The 22,249-nt window shown below is 41.8% G+C and overlaps 1 protein-coding gene across 1 annotated transcript in view; it reads left to right on the top strand.

Annotated features, from left to right (window-relative positions):
* The window catches only part of LOC121844100 (phosphoribosyl pyrophosphate synthase-associated protein 2-like), a 32,359-nt gene that overhangs the window by 782 nt on the left and 9,328 nt on the right, over window positions 1-22,249 (top strand). Inside the window, exons 2-4 of the mRNA XM_042313990.1 lie at window positions 5,836-5,996; window positions 6,106-6,158; window positions 8,827-8,893. Coding sequence (XP_042169924.1) covers window positions 5,914-5,996; window positions 6,106-6,158; window positions 8,827-8,893 — 203 coding nt within the window. The 5' untranslated portion in view covers window positions 5,836-5,913. The remainder of the gene's footprint in view (window positions 1-5,835; window positions 5,997-6,105; window positions 6,159-8,826; window positions 8,894-22,249) is intronic.

The following is a 22,249-nucleotide window of genomic DNA, read 5'->3' as shown; positions in this document are numbered from 1 at the left end:
ATCATAATACATCATAATACATCATAATACATCATAACACATCATAACACACCATAATACATTATAATACATCATAACATAATACATCATAACACACCATAATACATTATAATACATCATAACACATCATAATACATTATAATACATCATAACATAATACATCATAACATAGCACATCATAACACATCATAATACACCATAATACATCAAAATACAACTTATTACATCATAATACACCATAATACATCATAACACACCATAATACATTATAATACATCATAACATAATACATCATAACACATCACATCATAATACATCATAATACATCATAACACATCATAATACATCATAACACATCATAATACATCAAAATACATCTTATTATGATGTATTATGTTATGATGTATTATGTAATGATGTGTTATGTTATGATGTGTTATGTTGTGTTTTGTTATGATGTATTATAATGTAATATGATGTATTATGATGTATTATGGTGTATTATGATGTATTATGATGTATTATATTATGATGTATTATGGTGTATTATGTTATGATGTATTACGATGTATTATGTTATGATGTATTGTGTTATGATGTATTATGTTATGATGTATTATGATGTATTATGATGTGTTATGTTATGATGTGTTATGATGTGTTATGATGTGTTATGATGTATTATGTTATGATGTATTATGATGTATTATGTTATGATGTATTATGATGTATTATGTTATGATGTGTTATGATGTATTATGTTATGATGTATTATGTTATGATGTATTATGTTATGATGTATTATGTTATGATGTGTTATGATTATGATATTATGATGTATGTGTTATGATGTATTATGTTATGATGTATTATGATGTGTTATGGTGTATTATGATGTATTATGATGTATTATGTTATGATGTGTTATGATGTGTTATGATGTATTATGTTATGATGTGTTATGATGTGTTATGATGTATTATGATGTATTATGTTATGCTGTCAAATCAAATCAAATCAAATGTATTTATATAGCCCTTCGTACATCAGCTGATATCTCAAAGTGCTGTACAGAAACCCAGCCTAAAACCCCAAGCAGCAAGCAATGCAGGTGTAGAAGCACGGTGGCTAGGAAAAACTCCCTAGAAAGGCCAAAACCTAGGAAGAAACCTAGAGAGGAACCAGGCTATGTGGGGTGGCCAGTCCTCTTCTGGCTGTGCTGGGTGGAGATTATAACAGAACATGGCCAAGATGTTCAAATGTTCATAAATGACCAGCATGGTCGAATAATAATAAGGCAGAACAGTTGAAACTGGAGCAGCAGCACAGTCAGGTGGAAGTTGAAACTGGAGCAGCAGCATGGCCAGGTGGACTGGGGACAGCAACAGCAAGGAGTCATCATGTCAGGTAGTCCTGGGGCATGGTCCTAGGGCTCAGGTCCTCCGAGAGAGAGAAAGAAAGAGAGAAGGAGAGAATAAGAGAACGCACACTTAGATTCACACAGGACACCGAATAGGACAGGAGAAGTACTCCAGATATAACAAACTGACCCCAGCCCCCGACACAAACTACTGCAGCATAAATACTGGAGGCTGAGACAGGAGGGGTCAGGAGACACTGTGGCCCCATCCGAGGACACCCCGGACAGGGCCAAACAGGAAGGATATAACCCCACCCACTTTGCCAAAGCACAGCCCCCACACCACTAGAGGGATATCTTCAACCACCAACTTACCATCCTGAGACAAGGCTGAGTATAGCCCACAAAGATCTCCGCCACGGCACAACCCAAGGGGGGCGCCAACCCAGACAGGATGACCACAACAGTGAATCAACCCACTCAGGTGACGCACCCCACTCAGGTGACGCACCCCTCCAGGGACGGCATGAGAGAGCCCCAGTAAGCCAATGACTCAGCCCCTGTAATAGGGTTTGAGGCAGAGAATCCCAGTGGAAAGAGGGGAACCGGCCAGGCAGAGACAGCAAGGGCGGTTCGTTGCTCCAGAGCCTTTCCGTTCACCTTCCCACTCCTGGGCCGGACTCCACTCAATCATATGACCCACTGAAGAGATGAGTCTTCAGTAAAGACTTAAAGGTTGAGACCGAGTTTGCGTCTCCGACATGGGTAGGCAGACCGTTCCATAAAAATGGAGCTCTATAGGAGAAAGCCCTGCCTCCAGCTGTTTGCTTAGAAATTCTAGGAACAATTAGGAGGCCTGCGTCTTGTGACCGTAGCGTACGTGTAGGTATGTACGGCAGGACCAAATCAGAGAGATAGGTAGGAGCAAGCCCATGTAATGCTTTGTAGGTTAGCAGTAAAACCTTGAAATCAGCCCTTGCTTTGACAGGAAACCAGTGTAGAGAGGCTAGCACTGGAGTAATATGATCAAATTTGCTGTGTTATGATGTATTATGATGTATTATGATGTATTATGATGTATTATGATGTATTATGTTATGATGTATTATGATGTATTATGATGTATTATGTTATGATGTATTATGATGTATTATGATGTATTATGTTATGATGTATTATGATGTATTATGATGTATTATGTTATGATGTATTATGATGTATTATGTTATGATGTATTATGATGTGTTATGATGTATTATGATGTATTATGATGTATTATGTTATGATGTATTATGATGTATTATGATGTATTATGATGTATTATGTTATGATGTATTATGATGTATTATGATGTATTATGTTATGATGTATTATGATGTATTATGTTATGATGTATTATGATGTGTTATGATGTATTATGTTATTATGTGTTATGATGTATTATGTTATTATGTGCTATGATGTGTTATGATGTATTATGTTATGATGTGTTATGATGTATGATGTTATGATGTATTATGTTATGATGTATTATGATGTGTTATGATGTATTATGATGTATTATGATGTATTATGATATGATGTGTTATGATGTATTATGATGTATTATGTTATGATGTATTATGATGTGTTATGATGTATTATGTTATGATGTATTATGATGTATTATGATGTATTATGTTATGATGTATTATGATGTGTTATGATGTATTATGATGTATTATGATGTATTATGTTATGATGTATTATGATGTGTTATGATGTATTATGATGTATTATGATGTATTATGTTATGATGTATTATGATGTATTATGATGTATTATGTTATGATGTGTTATGATGTATTATGATGTATTATGTTATGATGTGTTATGATGTGTTATGATGTGTTATGATGTATTATGTTATGATGTATTATAATGTATTATGGTGTGTTATGATGTATTATGGTGTTTTATGATGTATTATGTTATGATGTGTTATGATGCATTATGTTATGATGTGTTATGATGTGTTATGATGTATTATGATATGATGTGTTTTGATGTATTATAATGTATTATGGTGTGTTATGATGTATTATGTTATGATGTGTTTTGATGCATTATGTTATGATGTGTTATGATGTGTTATGATGTGTTATGATGTATTGTGTTTTGATGTGTTATGATGTATTATGATGTTTTATATTATGATGTATTATGATGTGTTATGATGTGTTATGATGTATTATGTTATGATGTGTTATGATGTATTATGATGTGGTATGATGTGTTATGATGTGTTATGATGTATTATGATGTATTATGTTATGATGTATTATGATGTGTTATGATGTATTATGATGTATTATGTTATGATGTGTTATGATGTATTATGTTATGATGTATTATGATGTATTATGTTATGATGTGTTATGATGTGTTATGATGTGTTATGATGTATTATGATGTATTATGTTATGATGTGTTATGATGTATTATGATGTATTATGTTTTGATGTATTATGATGTATTATGATGTATTATGATGTATTATGATGTGTTATGATGTATTATGATGTATTATGTTATGATGTATTATGATGTGTTATGATGTATTATGATGTATTATGTTATGATGTGTTATGATGTATTATGTTATGATGTATTATATTATGATGTATTATGTTATGATGTGTTATGATGTATTATGATGTGTTATGATGTGTTATGATGTATTATGATTTGATGTATTATGATGTATTATGATGTGTTATGATGTATTATGTTATGATGTGTTATGATGTATTATGTTATGATGTATTATAATGTATTATGGTGTGTTATGATGTATTATGTTATGATGTATTATAATGTATTATGGTGTGTTATGATGTATTATGTTATGATGTGTTATGATGTATTATGGTGTGTTATGATGTATTGTGTTGTGATGTGTTATGATGTATTATGTTATGATGTGTTATGATGTATGATGTATTATGTTATGATGTGTTATGATGTATTATGATGTATTATGATATGATGTATTATGATGTATTATGATGTATTATGATGTATTATGTTATGATGTATTATGATGTATTATGATGTATTATGATGTATTATATTATGATGTATTATGTTATGATGTATTATGATGTATTACGGTGTGTTATGATGTATTATGATGTGTTATGATGTGTTATGATGTATTATGTTATGATGTATTATGATGTATTATGATGTGTTATGGTGTATTATGTTATGATGTATTATGGTGTGTTATGATGTGTTATGATGTATTATGATGTATTATGTTGTGATGTATTATGTTATGATGTATTATGATGTATTATGTTTTGATGTATTATGATGTATTATGATGTATTATGATGTATTATGTTATGATGTATTATGATGTATTATGATGTATTATGATGTATTATATTATGATGTATTATGTTATGATGTATTATGATGTATTACGGTGTGTTATGATGTATTATGATGTGTTATGATGTGTTATGATGTATTATGTTATGATGTATTATGATGTATTATGATGTATTATGATGTGTTATGATGTGTTATGATGTGTTATGATGTGTTATGATGTGTTATGATGTGTTATGTGTATTATGTTATGATGTATTATGATGTGTTATGATGTGTTATGATGTATTATGATGTATTATGTTGTAATGTATTATGTTATGATGTATTATGTTATGATGTATTATGGTGTGTTATGATGTATTATGATGTGTTATGTTATGATGTATTATGATGTGTATTATGATGTGTTATGTTATGATGTATTATGATGTATTATGTTATGATGTATTATGATGTGTTATGATGTATTATGATGTGTTATGTTATGATGTATTATGATGTGTTATGATGTATTATGATGTATTATGATGTATTATGATGTATTATGATGTGTTATGTTATGATGTATTATGGTGTGATGTGTTATGATGTATTATGTTATGATGTATTATGATGTATTATGATGTATTATGAATGTTATGATGTATTATGATGTATGATGATGTATTATGGTGTATTATGATGTATTATGATGTGTTATGTTATGATGTGTTATGATGTATTATGGTGTGTTATGTTATGATGTATTATGATGTGTTATGTTATGATGTATTATGATGTATTATGATGTATTATGGTGTGTTATGTTATGATGTATTATGATGTATTATGATGTATTATGATGTATTATGATGTATTATGATGTATTATGTTATGATGTGTTATGTTATGATGTGTTATGTTATGATGTGTTATGTTATGATGTGTTATGATGTGTTATGATGTATTATGATGTGTTATGATGTATTATGATGTATTATGTTATGATGTGTTATGATGTATTATGATGTGTTATGTTGGTAGTAACACTGTTCCAGACAAGTGGATTGATTATTAACTGTGTGTGTGTGGGCGGGTCCCTGGTTCCGCTGTAGGAAGGGCTGAGTGCAGCGTGGGTGCCCCGGGATTGGCCGTCTGAGGCTGGGGAGCAGAGTGGCCGGTCCCCCCCGGTTATGAACCACACCAAGGGAGGCCTGGTCATCTTCAGCGCCAACTCACACCCCTCCTCCAGGGAGATCAGCAAGAGGATAGGAGAGTCAGTACACACACACACACACACACACACACACACACACACACACTGGCTTTTCACTGGTCAGCTCTCCCTGTGCTCTCTTTTCATTGGCTATGTCTCCCGTGTGCAGGCGTCTGGGGGTGGAGCTTGGGAAGGTGCAGGTGTACCAGGAAGACAACAGAGGTGAGACTCTGACCCCTGACTTCTGACCTTCAGACCTCTCTGTCACACGCCATTACCCTCTCCTCCAACAGTCTGATCCTCTCCTCCACCCCCCCACCCTATCCTCCACCCCCCCTCACCCTCTCCTCCATCGCTGTGTCAGGGGATGGTCTGGTTAATATAGGACTGTGTCAGGGGATGGTCTGGTTAATATAGCACTATGCCAGGGGATGGTCTGGTTAATATAGCACTGTACCAGGGGATGGTCTGGTTAATATAGCACTGTGTCAGGGGATGGTCTGGTTAATATAGCACTGTACCAGGGGATGGTCTGGTTAATATAGCACTATGCCAGGGGATGGTCTGGTTAATATAGCACTGTACCAGGGGATGGTCTGGTTAATATAGCACTGTATCAGGGGATGGTCTGGTTAATATAGCACTGTACCAGGGATGGTCTGGTTAATATAGCACTCTGCCAGGGGATGGTCTGGTTAATATAGCACTGTACCAGGGGATGGTCTGGTTAATATAGCACTGTACCAGGGGATGGTCTGGTTAATATAGCACTGTACCAGGGGATGGTCTGGTTAATATAGCACTGTGTCAGGGGATGGTCTGGTTAATATAGCACTGTACCAGGGGATGGTCTGGTTAATATAGCACTGTACCAGGGGATGGTCTGGTTAATATAGCACTGTACCAGGGGATGGTCTGGTTAATATAGCACTGTGTCAGGGGATGGTCTGGTTAATATAGCACTGTACCAGGGGATGGTCTGGTTAATATAGCACTGTACCAGGGGATGGTCTGGTTAATATAGCACTGTACCAGGGGATGGTCTGGTTAATATAGCACTGTATCAGGGGATGGTCTGGTTAATATAGCACTGTACCAGGGAATGGTCTGGTTAATATAGCACTGTGCCAGGGGATGGTCTGGTTAATATAGCACTGTACCAGGGGATGGTCTGGTTAATATAGCACTGTACCAGGGGATGGTCTGGTTAATATAGCACTGTACCAGGGGATGGTCTGGTTAATATAGCACTGTACTAGGGGATGGTCTGGTTAATATAGCACTGTGTCAGGGGATGGTCTGGTTAATATAGCACTGTATCAGGGGATGGTCTGGTTAATATAGCACTGTACCAGGGGATGGTCTGGTTAATATAGCACTGTACCAGGGGATGGTCTGGTTAATATAGCACTGTACCAGGGGATGGTCTGGTTAATATAGCACTGTATCAGGGGATGGTCTGGTTAATATAGCACTGTACCAGGGGATGGTCTGGTTAATATAGCACTGTACCAGGGGATGGTCTGGTTAATATAGCACTGTACCAGGGGATGGTCTGGTTAATATAGCACTGTACCAGGGGATGGTCTGGTTAATATAGCACTGTATCAGGGGATGGTCTGGTTAATATAGCACTGTACCAGGGGATGGTCTGGTTAATATAGCAGTGTATCAGGGGATGGTCTGGTTAATATAGCACTGTACCAGGGGTTGGTCTGGTTAATATAGCACTGTGTCATGCCAGGGGATGGTCTGGTTAATATAGGACTGTGTCAGGGGATGGTCTGGTTAATATAGCACTGTACCAGGGGATGGTCTGGTTAATATAGCACTGTGTCAGGGGATGGTCTGGTTAATATAGCACTGTACCAGGGGTTGGTCTGGTTAATATAGCACTGTGTCATGCCAGGGGATGGTCTGGTTAATATAGGACTGTGTCAGGGGATGGTCTGGTTAATATAGCACTGTACCAGGGGATGGTCTGGTTAATATAGCACTGTGTCAGGGGATGGTCTGGTTAATATAGCACTGTACTAGGGGATGGTCTGGTTAATATAGCACTGTACCAGGGGATGGTCTGGTTAATATAGCACTGTGTCATGACAGGGGATGGTCTGGTTAATATAGCACTGTACCAGGGAAAGGTCTGGTTAATATAGCACTGTGCCAGTGGTCTGTGTGGAAGAGTAAGTTGCTTACCAACAGGAGCAGTCAGTAAAACGTGTCTCTTGATTGTCTACAAGGAGCTTATTTTTGTACTCTCTCCGTGCCTTGTCATTTTATGTTCGAGAAGCATTTCTGAAAAAAAAACACATTTAGATATTTTTTTTAAAGTTTGTTCAAATTCTTCCTCTCTCTCTCTCTCTCTCTCTCTCCATCTCTCTCCGTCTCTCTCTCTCTGTCTCTCTCTCTCTCTCTCTCTCTCCGTCTCTCTCTCTCTGTCTCTCTCTCTCTGTCTCTCTCTCTCCATCTCTCTGTCTCTCTCTCTCTCTCTCCATCTCTCTCCATCTCTCTCCGTCTCTCTCTCTCTGTCTCTCTGTCTCTCTCTCTCTCTCTCTCTCCGTCTCTCTCCTCTCTCTCTCTCTCTCTCTCTCTCTCTCTCTCTCTCCGTCTCTCTCCGTCTCTCTCTCTCTGTCTCTCTCTCTCCCTCCCTTTATTCAATTCTCCCCCTCTCTCTCTCCCCCTCCCTCTCTCTCTCTCTCTCTCTCTCTCTCTCTCTCTCTCTCTCTCTCTCTCTCTCTCTCTCTCTCTCTCTCTCCATCTCTCTCCGTCTCTCTCTCTCTGTCTCTCTCTCTCCCTCCTTTATTCAATTCTCCCCCTCTCTCTCTCCCCCTCCCCCTCTCACCCTCTCTCTCTCTCTCTCTCTCTCTCTCTCTCTCTCTTTGTGTAGAAACGCGTGTGCAGATCCAGGAGTCGGTTCGAGGCAAAGATGTCTTCATCATCCAGACAGTGTCTAAGTACGAACACAGACCCAGACTACTGGCTATAACAGAGCCCTCAAACCTCTCTATCAAACACACTACTTGCCATAACAGAGCCCTCAAACCTCTCTATCAAACACACTACTGGCTATAACAGAGCCCTCAAACCTCTCTATCAAACACACTACTGGCTATAACAGAGCCCTCAAACCTCTCTATCAAACACACTACTGGCTATAACAGAGCCCTCAAACCTCTCTATCAAACACACTACTGGCTATAACAGAGCCCTCAAACCTCTCTATCAAACACACTACTGGCTATAACAGAGCCCTCAAACCTCTCTATCAAACACACTACTGGCTATAACAGAGCCTCAAACCTCTATCAAACATCCCTCTCCAGGGATGTGATCACTACCATCATGGTGTATATCTCTCTGTCTCCAGGGATGTGATCACTACCATCATGGTGTATATCTCTCTGTCTCCAGGGATGTGATCACTACCATCATGGTGTATATCTCTCTCTCTGTCTCCAGGGATGTGATCACTACCATCATGGTGTATATCTCTCTCTGTCTCCAGGGATGTGATCACTACCATCATGGTGTATATCTCTCTCTGTCTCCAGGGATGTGATCACTACCATCATGGTGTATATCTCTCTCTGTCTCCAGGGATGTGATCACTACCATCATGGTGTATATCTCTCTCTCTGTCTCCAGGGATGTGATCACTACCATCATGGTTTATATCTATCTCTCTGTCTCCAGGGATGTGATCACTACCATCATGGTGTATATATCTCTCTGTCTCCAGGGATGTGATCACTACCATCATGGTGTATATCTCTCTCTCTGTCTCCAGGGATGTGATCACTACCATCATGGTGTATATCTCTCTCTCTGTCTCCAGGGATGTGATCACTACCATCATGGTGTATATCTCTCTCTGTCTCCAGGGATGTGATCACTACCATCATGATGTATATCTCTCTCTCTGTCTCCAGGGATGTGATCACTACCATCATGGTGTATATATCTCTCTCTGTCTCTAGGGATGTGATCACTACCATCATGGTGTATATCTCTCTCTCTCTCTCTGCCTCCAGGGATGTGATCACTACCATCATGGTGTATATCTCTCTCTCTCTCTCTCTCTCTGTCTCCAGGGATGTGATCACTACCATCATGGTGTATATCTCTCTCTGTCTCCAGGGATGTGATCACTACCATCATGGTGTATATCTCTCTCTCTGTCTCCAGGGATGTGATCACTACCATCATGGTGTATATCTCTCTCTGTCTCCAGGGATGTGATCACTACCATCATGGTGTATATCTCAGTCTGTCTCCAGGGATGTGATCACTACCATCATGGTGTATATCTCTCTCTCTGTCTCCAGGGATGTGATCACTACCATCATGGTGTATATCTCTCTCTCTGTCTCCAGGGATGTGATCACTACCATCATGGTGTATATCTCTCTCTGTCTCCAGGGATGTGATCACTACCATCATGGTGTATATCTCTCTCTCTGTCTCCAGGGTTGTGAACACTACCATAATGGTGTATATCTCTCTCTGTCTCCAGGGATGTGATCACTACCATCATGGTGTATATCTCTCTCTGTCTCCAGGGATGTGATCACTACCATCATGGTGTATATCTCTCTCTGTCTCCAGGGATGTGAACACTACCATCATGGTGTATATCTCTCTCTGTCTCCAGGGATGTGATCACTACCATCATGGTGTATATCTCTCTCTCTGTCTCCAGGGATGTGATCACTACCATCATGGTGTATATCTCTCTCTGTCTCCAGGGATGTGATCACTACCATCATGGTGTATATCTCTCTCTCTCTGTCACCAGGGATGTGATCACTACCATCATGGTGTATATCTCTCTCTCTGTCTCCAGGGATGTGATCACTACCATCATGGTGTATATCTCTCTCTGTCTCCAGGGATGTGATCACTACCATCATGGTGTATATCTCTCTCTGTCTCCAGGGATGTGAACACTACCATCATGGTGTATATCTCTCTCTGTCTCCAGGGATGTGAACACTACCATCATGGTGTATATCTCTCTCTGTCTCCAGGGATGTGATCACTACCATCATGGTGTATATCTCTCTCTGTCTCCAGGGATGTGAACACTACCATCATGGTGTATATCTCTCTCTGTCTCCAGGGATGTGAACACTACCATCATGGTGTATATCTCTCTCTGTCTCCAGGGATGTGATCACTACCATCATGGTGTATATCTCTCTCTCTCACCAGGGATGTGATCACTACCATCATGGTGTATATCTCTCTCTCTCTGTCACCAGGGATGTGATCACTACCATCATGGTGTATATCTATCTCTCTGTCTCCAGGGATGTGATCACTACCATCATGGTGTATATCTCTCTCTCTGTCTCCAGGGATGTGATCACTACCATCATGGTGTATATCTCTCTCTCTGTCTCCAGGGATGTGATCACTACCATCATGGTGTATATCTCTCTCTGTCTCCAGGGATGTGATCACTACCATCATGGTGTATATCTCAGTCTATCTCCAGGGATGTGATCACTACCATCATGGTGTATATCTCTCTCTCTGTCTCCAGGGATGTGATCACTACCATCATGGGGTATATCTCTCTCTGTCTCCAGGGATGTGATCACTACCATCATGGTGTATATCTCAGTCTGTCTCCAGGGATGTGATCACTACCATCATGGTGTATATCTCAGTCTGTCTCCAGGGATGTGATCACTACCATCATGGTGTATATCTCTCTCTCTGTCTCCAGGGATGTGATCACTACCATCATGGTGTATATCTCTCTGTCTCCAGGGATGTGATCACTACCATCATGGTGTATATCTCTCTCTGTCTCCAGGGATGTGATCACTACCATCATGGTGTATATCTCTCTCTCTGTCTCCAGGGATGTGATCACTACCATCATGGTGTATATCTCTCTCTCTGTCTCCAGGGATGTGAACACTACCATCATGGTGTATATCTCTCTCTGTCTCCAGGGATGTGATCACTACCATCATGGAGTATATCTCTCTCTCTGTCTCCAGGGATGTGATCACTACCATCATGGTGTATATATCTCTCTCTCTGTCTCCAGGGATGTGATCACTACCATCATGGTTTATATCTATCTCTCTGTCTCCAGGGATGTGATCACTACCATCATGGTGTATATATCTCTCTGTCTCCAGGGATGTGATCACTACCATCATGGTGTATATCTCTCTCTCTCTCTCTGTCTCCAGGGATGTGATCACTACCATCATGGTGTATATATCTCTCTCTCTGTCTCCAGGGATGTGATCACTACCATCATGGTGTATATATCTCTCTCTCTGTCACCAGGGATGTGATCACTACCATCATGGTGTATATATCTCTCTCTGTCTCCAGGGATGTGATCACTACCATCATGGTGTATATATATCTCTCTCTGTCTCTAGGGATGTGAACACTACAATCATGGTGTATATCTCTCTCTCTCTCTCTCTGCCTCCAGGAATGTGATCACTACCATCATGGAGTATATCTCTCTGTCTCTGTCTCTCTCTCTCTGTCTCCAGGGATGTGAACACTACCATCATGGAGTATATCTCTCTCTGTCTCCAGGGATGTGATCACTACCATCATGGTGTATGTCTCTCTCTCTCTGTCTCCAGGGATGTGAACACTACCATCATGGTGTATATCTCAGTCTGTCTCCAGGGATGTGATCACTACCATCATGGTGTATATCTCAGTCTGTCTCCAGGGATGTGATCACTACCATCATGGTGTATATCTCTCTCTCTGTCTCCAGGGATGTGATCACTACCATCATGGTGTATATCTCTCTCTCTCTGTCTCCAGGGATGTGATCACTACCATCATGGTGTATATCTCTCTCTGTCTCCAGGGATGTGATCACTACCATCATGGTGTATATCTCTCTCTGTCTCCAGGGTTGTGAACACTACCATAATGGTGTATATCTCTCTCTCTGTCTCCAGGGATGTGATCACTACCATCATGGTGTATATATCTCTCTCTGTCTCCAGGGATGTGATCACTACCATCATGGTGTATATCTCTCTCTGTCTCCAGGGATGTGAACACTACCATCATGGTGTATATCTCTCTCTGTCTCCAGGGATGTGATCACTACCATCATGGTGTATATCTCTCTCTCTGTCTCCAGGGATGTGATCACTACCATCATGGAGTTGTTGATCATGGTGTATATCTCTCTCTCTGTCTCCAGGGATGTGAACACTACCATAATGGTGTATATCTCTCTCTGTCTCCAGGGATGTGAACACTACCATCATGGTGTATATCTCTCTCTGTCTCCAGGGATGTGAACACTACCATCATGGTGTATATCTCTCTCTGTCTCCAGGGATGTGATCACTACCATCATGGTGTATATCTCTCTCTCTCACCAGGGATGTGATCACTACCATCATGGTGTATATCTCTCTCTCTGTCACCAGGGATGTGATCACTACCATCATGGTGTATATCTATCTCTCTGTCTCCAGGGATGTGATCACTACCATCATGGTGTATATCTCTCTCTCTGTCTCCAGGGATGTGATCACTACCATCATGGTGTATATCTCTCTCTGTCTCCAGGGATGTGATCACTACCATCATGGTGTATATCTCTCTCTGTCTCCAGGGATGTGATCACTACCATCATGGTGTATATCTCAGTCTATCTCCAGGGATGTGATCACTACCATCATGGTGTATATCTCTCTCTCTGTCTCCAGGGATGTGATCACTACCATCATGGGGTATATCTCTCTCTGTCTCCAGGGATGTGATCACTACCATCATGGTGTATATCTCAGTCTCTCAGTCTGTCTCCAGGGATGTGATCACTACCATCATGGTGTATATCTCAGTCTGTCTCCAGGGATGTGATCACTACCATCATGGTGTATATCTCTCTCTCTGTCTCCAGGGATGTGATCACTACCATCATGGTGTATATCTCTCTCTGTCTCCAGGGATGTGAATACTACCATCATGGTGTATATATATCTCTCCCTGTCTCTAGGGATGTGAACACTACCATCATGGTGTATATCTCTCTCTCTCTCTGCCTCCAGGGATGTGATCACTACCATCATGGTGTATATCTCTCTCTCTGTCTCCAGGGATGTGATCACTACCATCATGGTGTATATCTCTCTCTCTGTCTCCAGGGATGTGATCACTACCATCATGGAGTTGTTGATCATGGTGTATATCTCTCTCTGTCTCCAGGGATGTGAACACTACCATAATGGTGTATATCTCTCTCTGTCTCCAGGGATGTGAACACTACCATCATGGTGTATATCTCTCTCTGTCTCCAGGGATGTGATCACTACCATCATGGTGTATATCTCTCTCTGTCTCCAGGGATGTGATCACTACCATCATGGTGTATATCTCTCTCTGTCTCCAGGGATGTGATCACTACCATCATGATGTATATCTCTCTCTCTGTCTCCAGGGATGTGAACACTACCATAATGGTGTATATCTCTCTCTCTGTCTCCAGGGATGTGATCACTACCATCATGGTGTATATCTCTCTCTGTCTCCAGGGATGTGAACACTACTATCATGGTGTATATCTCTCTCTCTGTCTCCAGGGATGTGATCACTACCATCATGGTGTATATCTCTCTCTGTCTCCAGGGATGTCATCACTACCATCATGGTGTATATCTCTCTCTCTGTCTCCAGGGATTTGATCACTACCATCATGGTGTATATATCTCTCTCTGTCTCCAGGGATGTGATCACTACCATCATGGTGTATATATCTCTCTCTCTGTCACCAGGGATGTGATCACTACCATCATGGTGTATATATCTCTCTCTGTCTCCAGGGATGTGATCACTACCATCATGGTGTATATATCTCTCTCCTGTCTCTGGGATGTGATCACTACCATCATGGTGTATATCTCTCTCTGTCTCCAGGGATGTGATCACTACCATCATGGTGTATATCTCTCTCTGTCTCCAGGGATGTGAACACTACCATCATGGTGTATATCTCTCTCTCTGTCTCCAGGGATGTGATCACTACCATCATGGTGTATATCTCTCTCTCTGTCTCCAGGGATGTGATCACTACCATCATGGTGTATATCTCTCTCTCTCTGTCTCCAGGGATGTGATCACTACCATCATGGTGTATATATCTCTCTCTCTGTCTCCAGGGATGTGATCACTACCATCATGGTGTATATCTCTCTCTCTGTCACCAGGGATGTGATCACTACCATCATGGTGTATATATCTCTCTCTCTGTCTCCAGGGATGTGATCACTACCATCATGGTGTATATATCTCTCTCTCTGTCACCAGGGATGTGATCACTACCATCATGGTGTATATCTCTCTCTCTGTCTCCAGGGATGTGAACACTACCATAATGGTGTATATCTCTCTCTCTGTCTCCAGGGATGTGATCACTACCATCATGGTGTATATCTCTCTCTCTCCAGGGATGTGATCACTACCATCATGGTGTATATCTCTCTCTCTGTCTCCAGGGATGTGATCACTACCATCATGGTGTATATCTATCTCTCTGTCTCCAGGGATGTGATCACTACCATCATGGTGTATATCTCTCTCTGTCTCCAGGGATGTGATCACTACCATCATGGTGTATATCTCTCTCTCTGTCTCCAGGGATGTGATCACTACCATCATGGTGTATATCTCTCTCTGTCTCCAGGGATGTGATCACTACCATCATGGTGTATATCTCAGTCTATCTCCAGGGATGTGATCACTACCATCATGGTGTATATCTCTCTGTCTCCAGGGATGTGATCACTACCATCATGGGGTATATCTCTCTCTCTGTCTCCAGGGATGTGATCACTACCATCATGGTGTATATCTCAGTCTGTCTCCAGGGATGTGATCACTACCATCATGGTGTATATCTCAGTCTGTCTCCAGGGATGTGATCACTACCATCATGGTGTATATCTCTCTCTCTGTCTCCAGGGATGTGATCACTACCATCATGGTGTATATCTCTCTCTCCAGGGATGTGATCACTACCATCATGGTGTATATCTCTCTCTGTCTCCAGGGATGTGATCACTACCATCATGGTGTATATCTCTCTCTCTGTCTCCAGGGATGTGATCACTACCATCATGGTGTATATCTCTCTCTCTGTCTCCAGGGATGTGAACACTACCATCATGGTGTATATCTCTCTCTGTCTCCAGGGATGTGATCACTACCATCATGGAGTATATCTCTCTCTCTCTCCAGGGATGTGATCACTACCATCATGGTGTATATCTCTCTCTGTCTCCAGGGATGTGATCACTACCATTGGTGTATATCTATCTCTCTGTCTCCAGGGATGTGATCACTACCATCATGGTGTATATCTCTCTCTGTCTCCAGGGATGTGATCACTACCATCATGGTGTATATCTCTCTCTCTCTGTCTCCAGGGATGTGATCACTACCATCATGGTGTATATATCTCTCTCTGTCTCCAGGGATGTGATCACTACCATCATGGTGTATATCTCTCTCTCTGTCACCAGGGATGTGATCACTACCATCATGGTGTATATATCTCTCTGTCTCCAGGGATGTGATCACTACCATCATGGTGTATATATATCTCTCTCTGTCTCTAGGGATGTGAACACTACAATCATGGTGTATATCTCTCTCTCTCCAGGGAATGTGATCACTACCATCATGGAGTATATCTCTCTGTCTCTGTCTCCAGGGATGTGAACACTACCATCATGGAGTATATCTCTCTCTGTCTCCAGGGATGTGATCACTACCATCATGGTGTATATCTCTCTCTCTGTCTCCAGGGATGTGAACACTACCATCATGGTGTATATCTCAGTCTGTCTCCAGGGATGTGATCACTACCATCATGGTGTATATCTCAGTCTGTCTCCAGGGATGTGATCACTACCATCATGGTGTATATCTCTCTCTCTGTCTCCAGGGATGTGATCACTACCATCATGGTGTATATCTCTCTCTCTGTCTCCAGGGATGTGATCACTACCATCATGGTGTATATCTCTCTCTGTCTCCAGGGATGTGATCACTACCATCATGGTGTATATCTCTCTCTGTCTCCAGGGTTGTGAACACTACCATAATGGTGTATATCTCTCTCTGTCTCCAGGGATGTGATCACTACCATCATGGTGTATATATCTCTCTCTGTCTCCAGGGATGTGATCACTACCATCATGGTGTATATCTCTCTCTGTCTCCAGGGATGTGAACACTACCATCATGGTGTATATCTCTCTCTGTCTCCAGGGATGTGATCACTACCATCATGGTGTATATCTCTCTCTGTCTCCAGGGATGTGATCACTACCATCATGGAGTTGTTGATCATATATCTCTCTCTGTCTCCAGGGATGTGAACACTACCATCATGGTGTATATCTCTCTCTCTGTCTCCAGGGATGTGAACACTACCATCATGGTGTATATCTCTCTCTGTCTCCAGGGATGTGAACACTACCATCATGGTGTATATCTCTCTCTGTCTCCAGGGATGTGATCACTACCATCATGGTGTATATCTCTCTCTCTCTGTCACCAGGGATGTGATCACTACCATCATGGTGTATATCTCTCTCTCTCTGTCACCAGGGATGTGATCACTACCATCATGGTGTATATCTATCTCTCTGTCTCCAGGGATGTGATCACTACCATCATGGTGTATATCTCTCTCTCTGTCTCCAGGGATGTGATCACTACCATCATGGTGTATATCTCTCTCTGTCTCCAGGGATGTGATCACTACCATCATGGTGTATATCTCTCTCTGTCTCCAGGGATGTGATCACTACCATCATGGTGTATATCTCAGTCTATCTCCAGGGATGTGATCACTACCATCATGGTGTATATCTCTCTCTCTGTCTCCAGGGATGTGATCACTACCATCATGGGGTATATCTCTCTCTGTCTCCAGGGATGTGATCACTACCATCATGGTGTATATCTCAGTCTGTCTCCAGGGATGTGATCACTACCATCATGGTGTATATCTCAGTCTGTCTCCAGGGATGTGATCACTACCATCATGGTGTATATCTCTCTCTCTGTCTCCAGGGATGTGATCACTACCATCATGGTGTATATCTCTCTCTCTGTCTCCAGGGATGTGATCACTACCATCATGGTGTATATCTCTCTCTGTCTCCAGGGATGTGATCACTACCATCATGGTGTATATCTCTCTCTCTGTCTCCAGGGTTGTGAACACTACCATAATGGTGTATATCTCTCTCTGTCTCCAGGGATGTGATCACTACCATCATGGTGTATATCTCTCTCTGTCTCCAGGGATGTGATCACTACCATCATGGTGTATATCTCTCTCTGTCTCCAGGGATGTGAACACTACCATCATGGTGTATATCTCTCTCTGTCTCCAGGGATGTGATCACTACCATCATGGTGTATATCTCTCTCTCTGTCTCCAGGGATGTGATCACTACCATCATGGTGTGTATATCTCTCTCTCTGTCTCCAGGGATGTGAACACTACCATCATGGTGTATATCTCTCTCTCTGTCTCCAGGGATGTGAACACTACCATCATGGTGTATATCTCTCTCTGTCTCCAGGGATGTGATCACTACCATCATGGAGTGTATCATCTGTATATCTCTCTCTGTCTCCAGGGATGTGAACACTACCATCATGGTGTATATCTCTCTCTCTGTCTCCAGGGATGTGAACACTACCATCATGGTGTATATCTCTCTCTGTCTCCAGGGATGTGAACACTACCATCATGGTGTATATCTCTCTCTGTCTCCAGGGATGTGATCACTACCATCATGGTGTATATCTCTCTCTCTCAGGGATGTGATCACTACCATCATGGTGTATATCTCTCTCTCTGTCACCAGGGATGTGAACACTACCATAATGGTGTATATCTCTCTCTCTGTCTCCAGGGATGTGATCACTACCATCATGGTGTATATCTCTCTCTCTGTCTCCAGGGATGTGATCACTACCATCATGGTGTATATCTCTCTCTGTCTCCAGGGATGTGATCACTACCATCATGGTGTATATCTCTCTCTCTCTCTGTCTCCAGGGATGTGATCACTACCATCATGGTGTATATCTCTCTCTCTGCCTCCAGGGATGTGAATACTACCATCATGGTGTATATCTATCTCTCTGTCTCCAGGGATGTGATCACTACCATCATGGAGTTGTTGATCATGGTGTATATCTCTCTCTCTGTCTCCAGGGATGTGAACACTACCATCATGGTGTATATCTCTCTCTGTCTCCAGGGATGTGAACACTACCATCATGGTGTATATCTCTCTCTGTCTCCAGGGATGTGATCACTACCATCATGGTGTATATCTCTCTCTGTCTCCAGGGATGTGAACACTACAATCATGGTGTATATCTCTCTCTCTGTCTCCAGGGATGTGATCACTACCATCATGGAGTATATCTCTCTGTCTCTCTCTCTCTCTCTGTCTCCAGGGATGTGAACACTACCATAATGGTGTATATCTCTCTCTGTCTCCAGGGATGTGATCACTACCATCATGGTGTATATCTCTCTCTGTCTCCAGGGATGTGAACACTACCATCATGGTGTATATCTCTCTCTCTGTCTCCAGGGATGTGATCACTACCATCATGGTGTATATATCTCTCTGTCTCCAGGGATGTCATCACTACCATCATGGTGTATATATCTCTCTCTCTGTCTCCAGGGATGTGATCACTACCATCATGGTGTATATCTCTCTCTCTCTGTCACCAGGGATGTGATCACTACCATCATGGTGTATATATCTCTCTCTGTCTCCAGGGATGTGATCACTACCATCATGGTGTATATATATCTCTCTCTGTCTCCAGGGATGTGATCACTACCATCATGGTGTATATCTCTCTCTCCCTGTCTCCAGGGATGTGATCACTACCATCATGGTGTATATCTCTCTCTGTCTCCAGGGATGTGATCACTACCATCATGGTGTATATCTCTCTCTCTGTCTCCAGGGATGTGAACACTACCATCATGGTGTATATCTCTCTCTCTGTCTCCAGGGATGTGATCACTACCATCATGGTGTATATCTCTCTCTCTGTCTCCAGGGATGTGATCACTACCATCATGGTGTATATCTCTCTCTCTGTCACCAGGGATGTGATCACTACCATCATGGTGTATATCTCTCTCTCTGTCTCCAGGGATGTGATCACTACCATCATGGTGTATATCTCTCTCTCTGTCTCCAGGGATGTGATCACTACCATCATGGTGTATATATCTCTCTCTGTCTCCAGGGATGTGATCACTACCATCATGGTGTATATATCTCTCTCTCTGTCTCCAGGGATGTGATCACTACCATCATGGTGTATATCTCTCTCTCTGTCTCCAGGGATGTGAACACTACCATCATGGTGTATATCTCTCTCTGTCTCCAGGGATGTGATCACTACCATCATGGTGTATATCTCTCTCTGTCTCCAGGGATGTGAACACTACTATCATGGTGTATATCTCTCTCTGTCTCCAGGGATGTGATCACTACCATCATGGTGTATATATCTCTCTCTGTCTCCAGGGATGTGATCACTACCATCATGGTGTATATCTCTCTCTGTCTCTAGGGATGTGATCACTACCATCATGGTGTATATCTCTCTCTGTCTCCAGGGATGTGATCACTACCATCATGGTGTATATCTCTCTCTCTGTCTCCAGGGATGTGATCACTACCATCATGGTGTATATCTCTCTCTGTCTCCAGGGATGTGATCACTACCATCATGGTGTATATCTCTCTCTCTGTCTCCAGGGATGTGATCACTACCATCATGGTGTATATCTCTCTCTCTGTCTCCAGGGATGTGATCACTACCATCATGGTGTATATCTCTCTCTCTGTCTCCAGGGATGTGATCACTACCATCATGGTGTATATCTCTCTCTCTGTCTCCAGGGATGTGATCACTACCATCATGGTGTATATATCTCTCTCTCTGTCACCAGGGATGTGATCACTACCATCATGGTGTATATCTCTCTCTCTCTGCCTCCAGGGATGTGATCACTACCATCATGGTGTATATATCTCTCTCTGTCTCCAGGGATGTGATCACTACCATCATGGTGTATATCTCTCTCTCTGTCTCCAGGGATGTGATCACTACCATCATGGTGTTGATCATGGTGTATATCTCTCTCTCTGTCTCCAGGGATGTGAACACTACCATCATGGTGTATATCTCTCTCTCTGTCTCCAGGGATGTGATCACTACCATCATGGTGTATATCTCTCTCTGTCTCCAGGGATGTGAACACTACCATCATGGTGTATATCTCTCTCTCTGTCTCCAGGGATGTGATCACTACCATCATGGTGTATATCTCTCTCTGTCTCCAGGGATGTGAACACTACCATCATGGTGTATATCTCTCTCTCTGTCTCCAGGGATGTGATCACTACCATCATGGTGTATATATCTCTCTCTCTCTCTGTCTCCAGGGATGTGATCACTACCATCATGGTGTATATATCTCTCTCTCTGTCTCCAGGGATGTGATCACTACCATCATGGTGTATATCTCTCTCTCTCTCTCTCCAGGGATGTGAACACTACCATCATGGTGTATATCTCTCTCTGTCTCCAGGGATGTGATCACTACCATCATGGTGTATATCTCTCTGTCTCCAGGGATGTGAATACTACCATCATGGTGTATATCTCTCTCTCTGTCTCCAGGGATGTGATCACTACCATCATGGAGTATATCTCTCTGTCTCCAGGGATGTGATCACTACCATCATGGAGTATATCTCTCTGTCTCTCTCTCTCTCTCTGTCTCCAGGGATGTGAACACTACCATAATGGTGTATATCTCTCTCTCAGGGATGTGATCACTACCATCATGGTGTATATCTCTCTCTGTCTCTCTCTCTCCAGGGATGTGAACACTACCATCATGGTGTATATCTCTCTCTCTCTGTCTCCAGGGATGTGATCACTACCATCATGGTGTATATCTCTCTGTCTCCAGGGATGTGAATACTACCATCATGATGTATATCTCTCTCTCTGTCTCCAGGGATGTGATCACTACCATCATGGTGTATATCTCTCTCTCTCTGTCTCCAGGGATGTGATCACTACCATCATGGTGTATATCTCTCTCTGTCTCCAGGGATGTGATCACTACCATCATGGAGTATATCTCTCTGTCTCCAGGGATGTGATCACTACCATCATGGAGTATATCTCTCTGTCTCTCTCTCTCTCTCTCTCTGTCTCCAGGG

Source organism: Oncorhynchus tshawytscha, unplaced genomic scaffold, assembly GCF_018296145.1.
Source record: "Oncorhynchus tshawytscha isolate Ot180627B unplaced genomic scaffold, Otsh_v2.0 Un_contig_3669_pilon_pilon, whole genome shotgun sequence".
Taxonomy (NCBI): Eukaryota; Metazoa; Chordata; class Actinopteri; order Salmoniformes; family Salmonidae; genus Oncorhynchus; species Oncorhynchus tshawytscha.
Note: the sequence above shows the minus strand (reverse complement) of the source record. Positions and strands in the feature narration are given on the sequence as shown.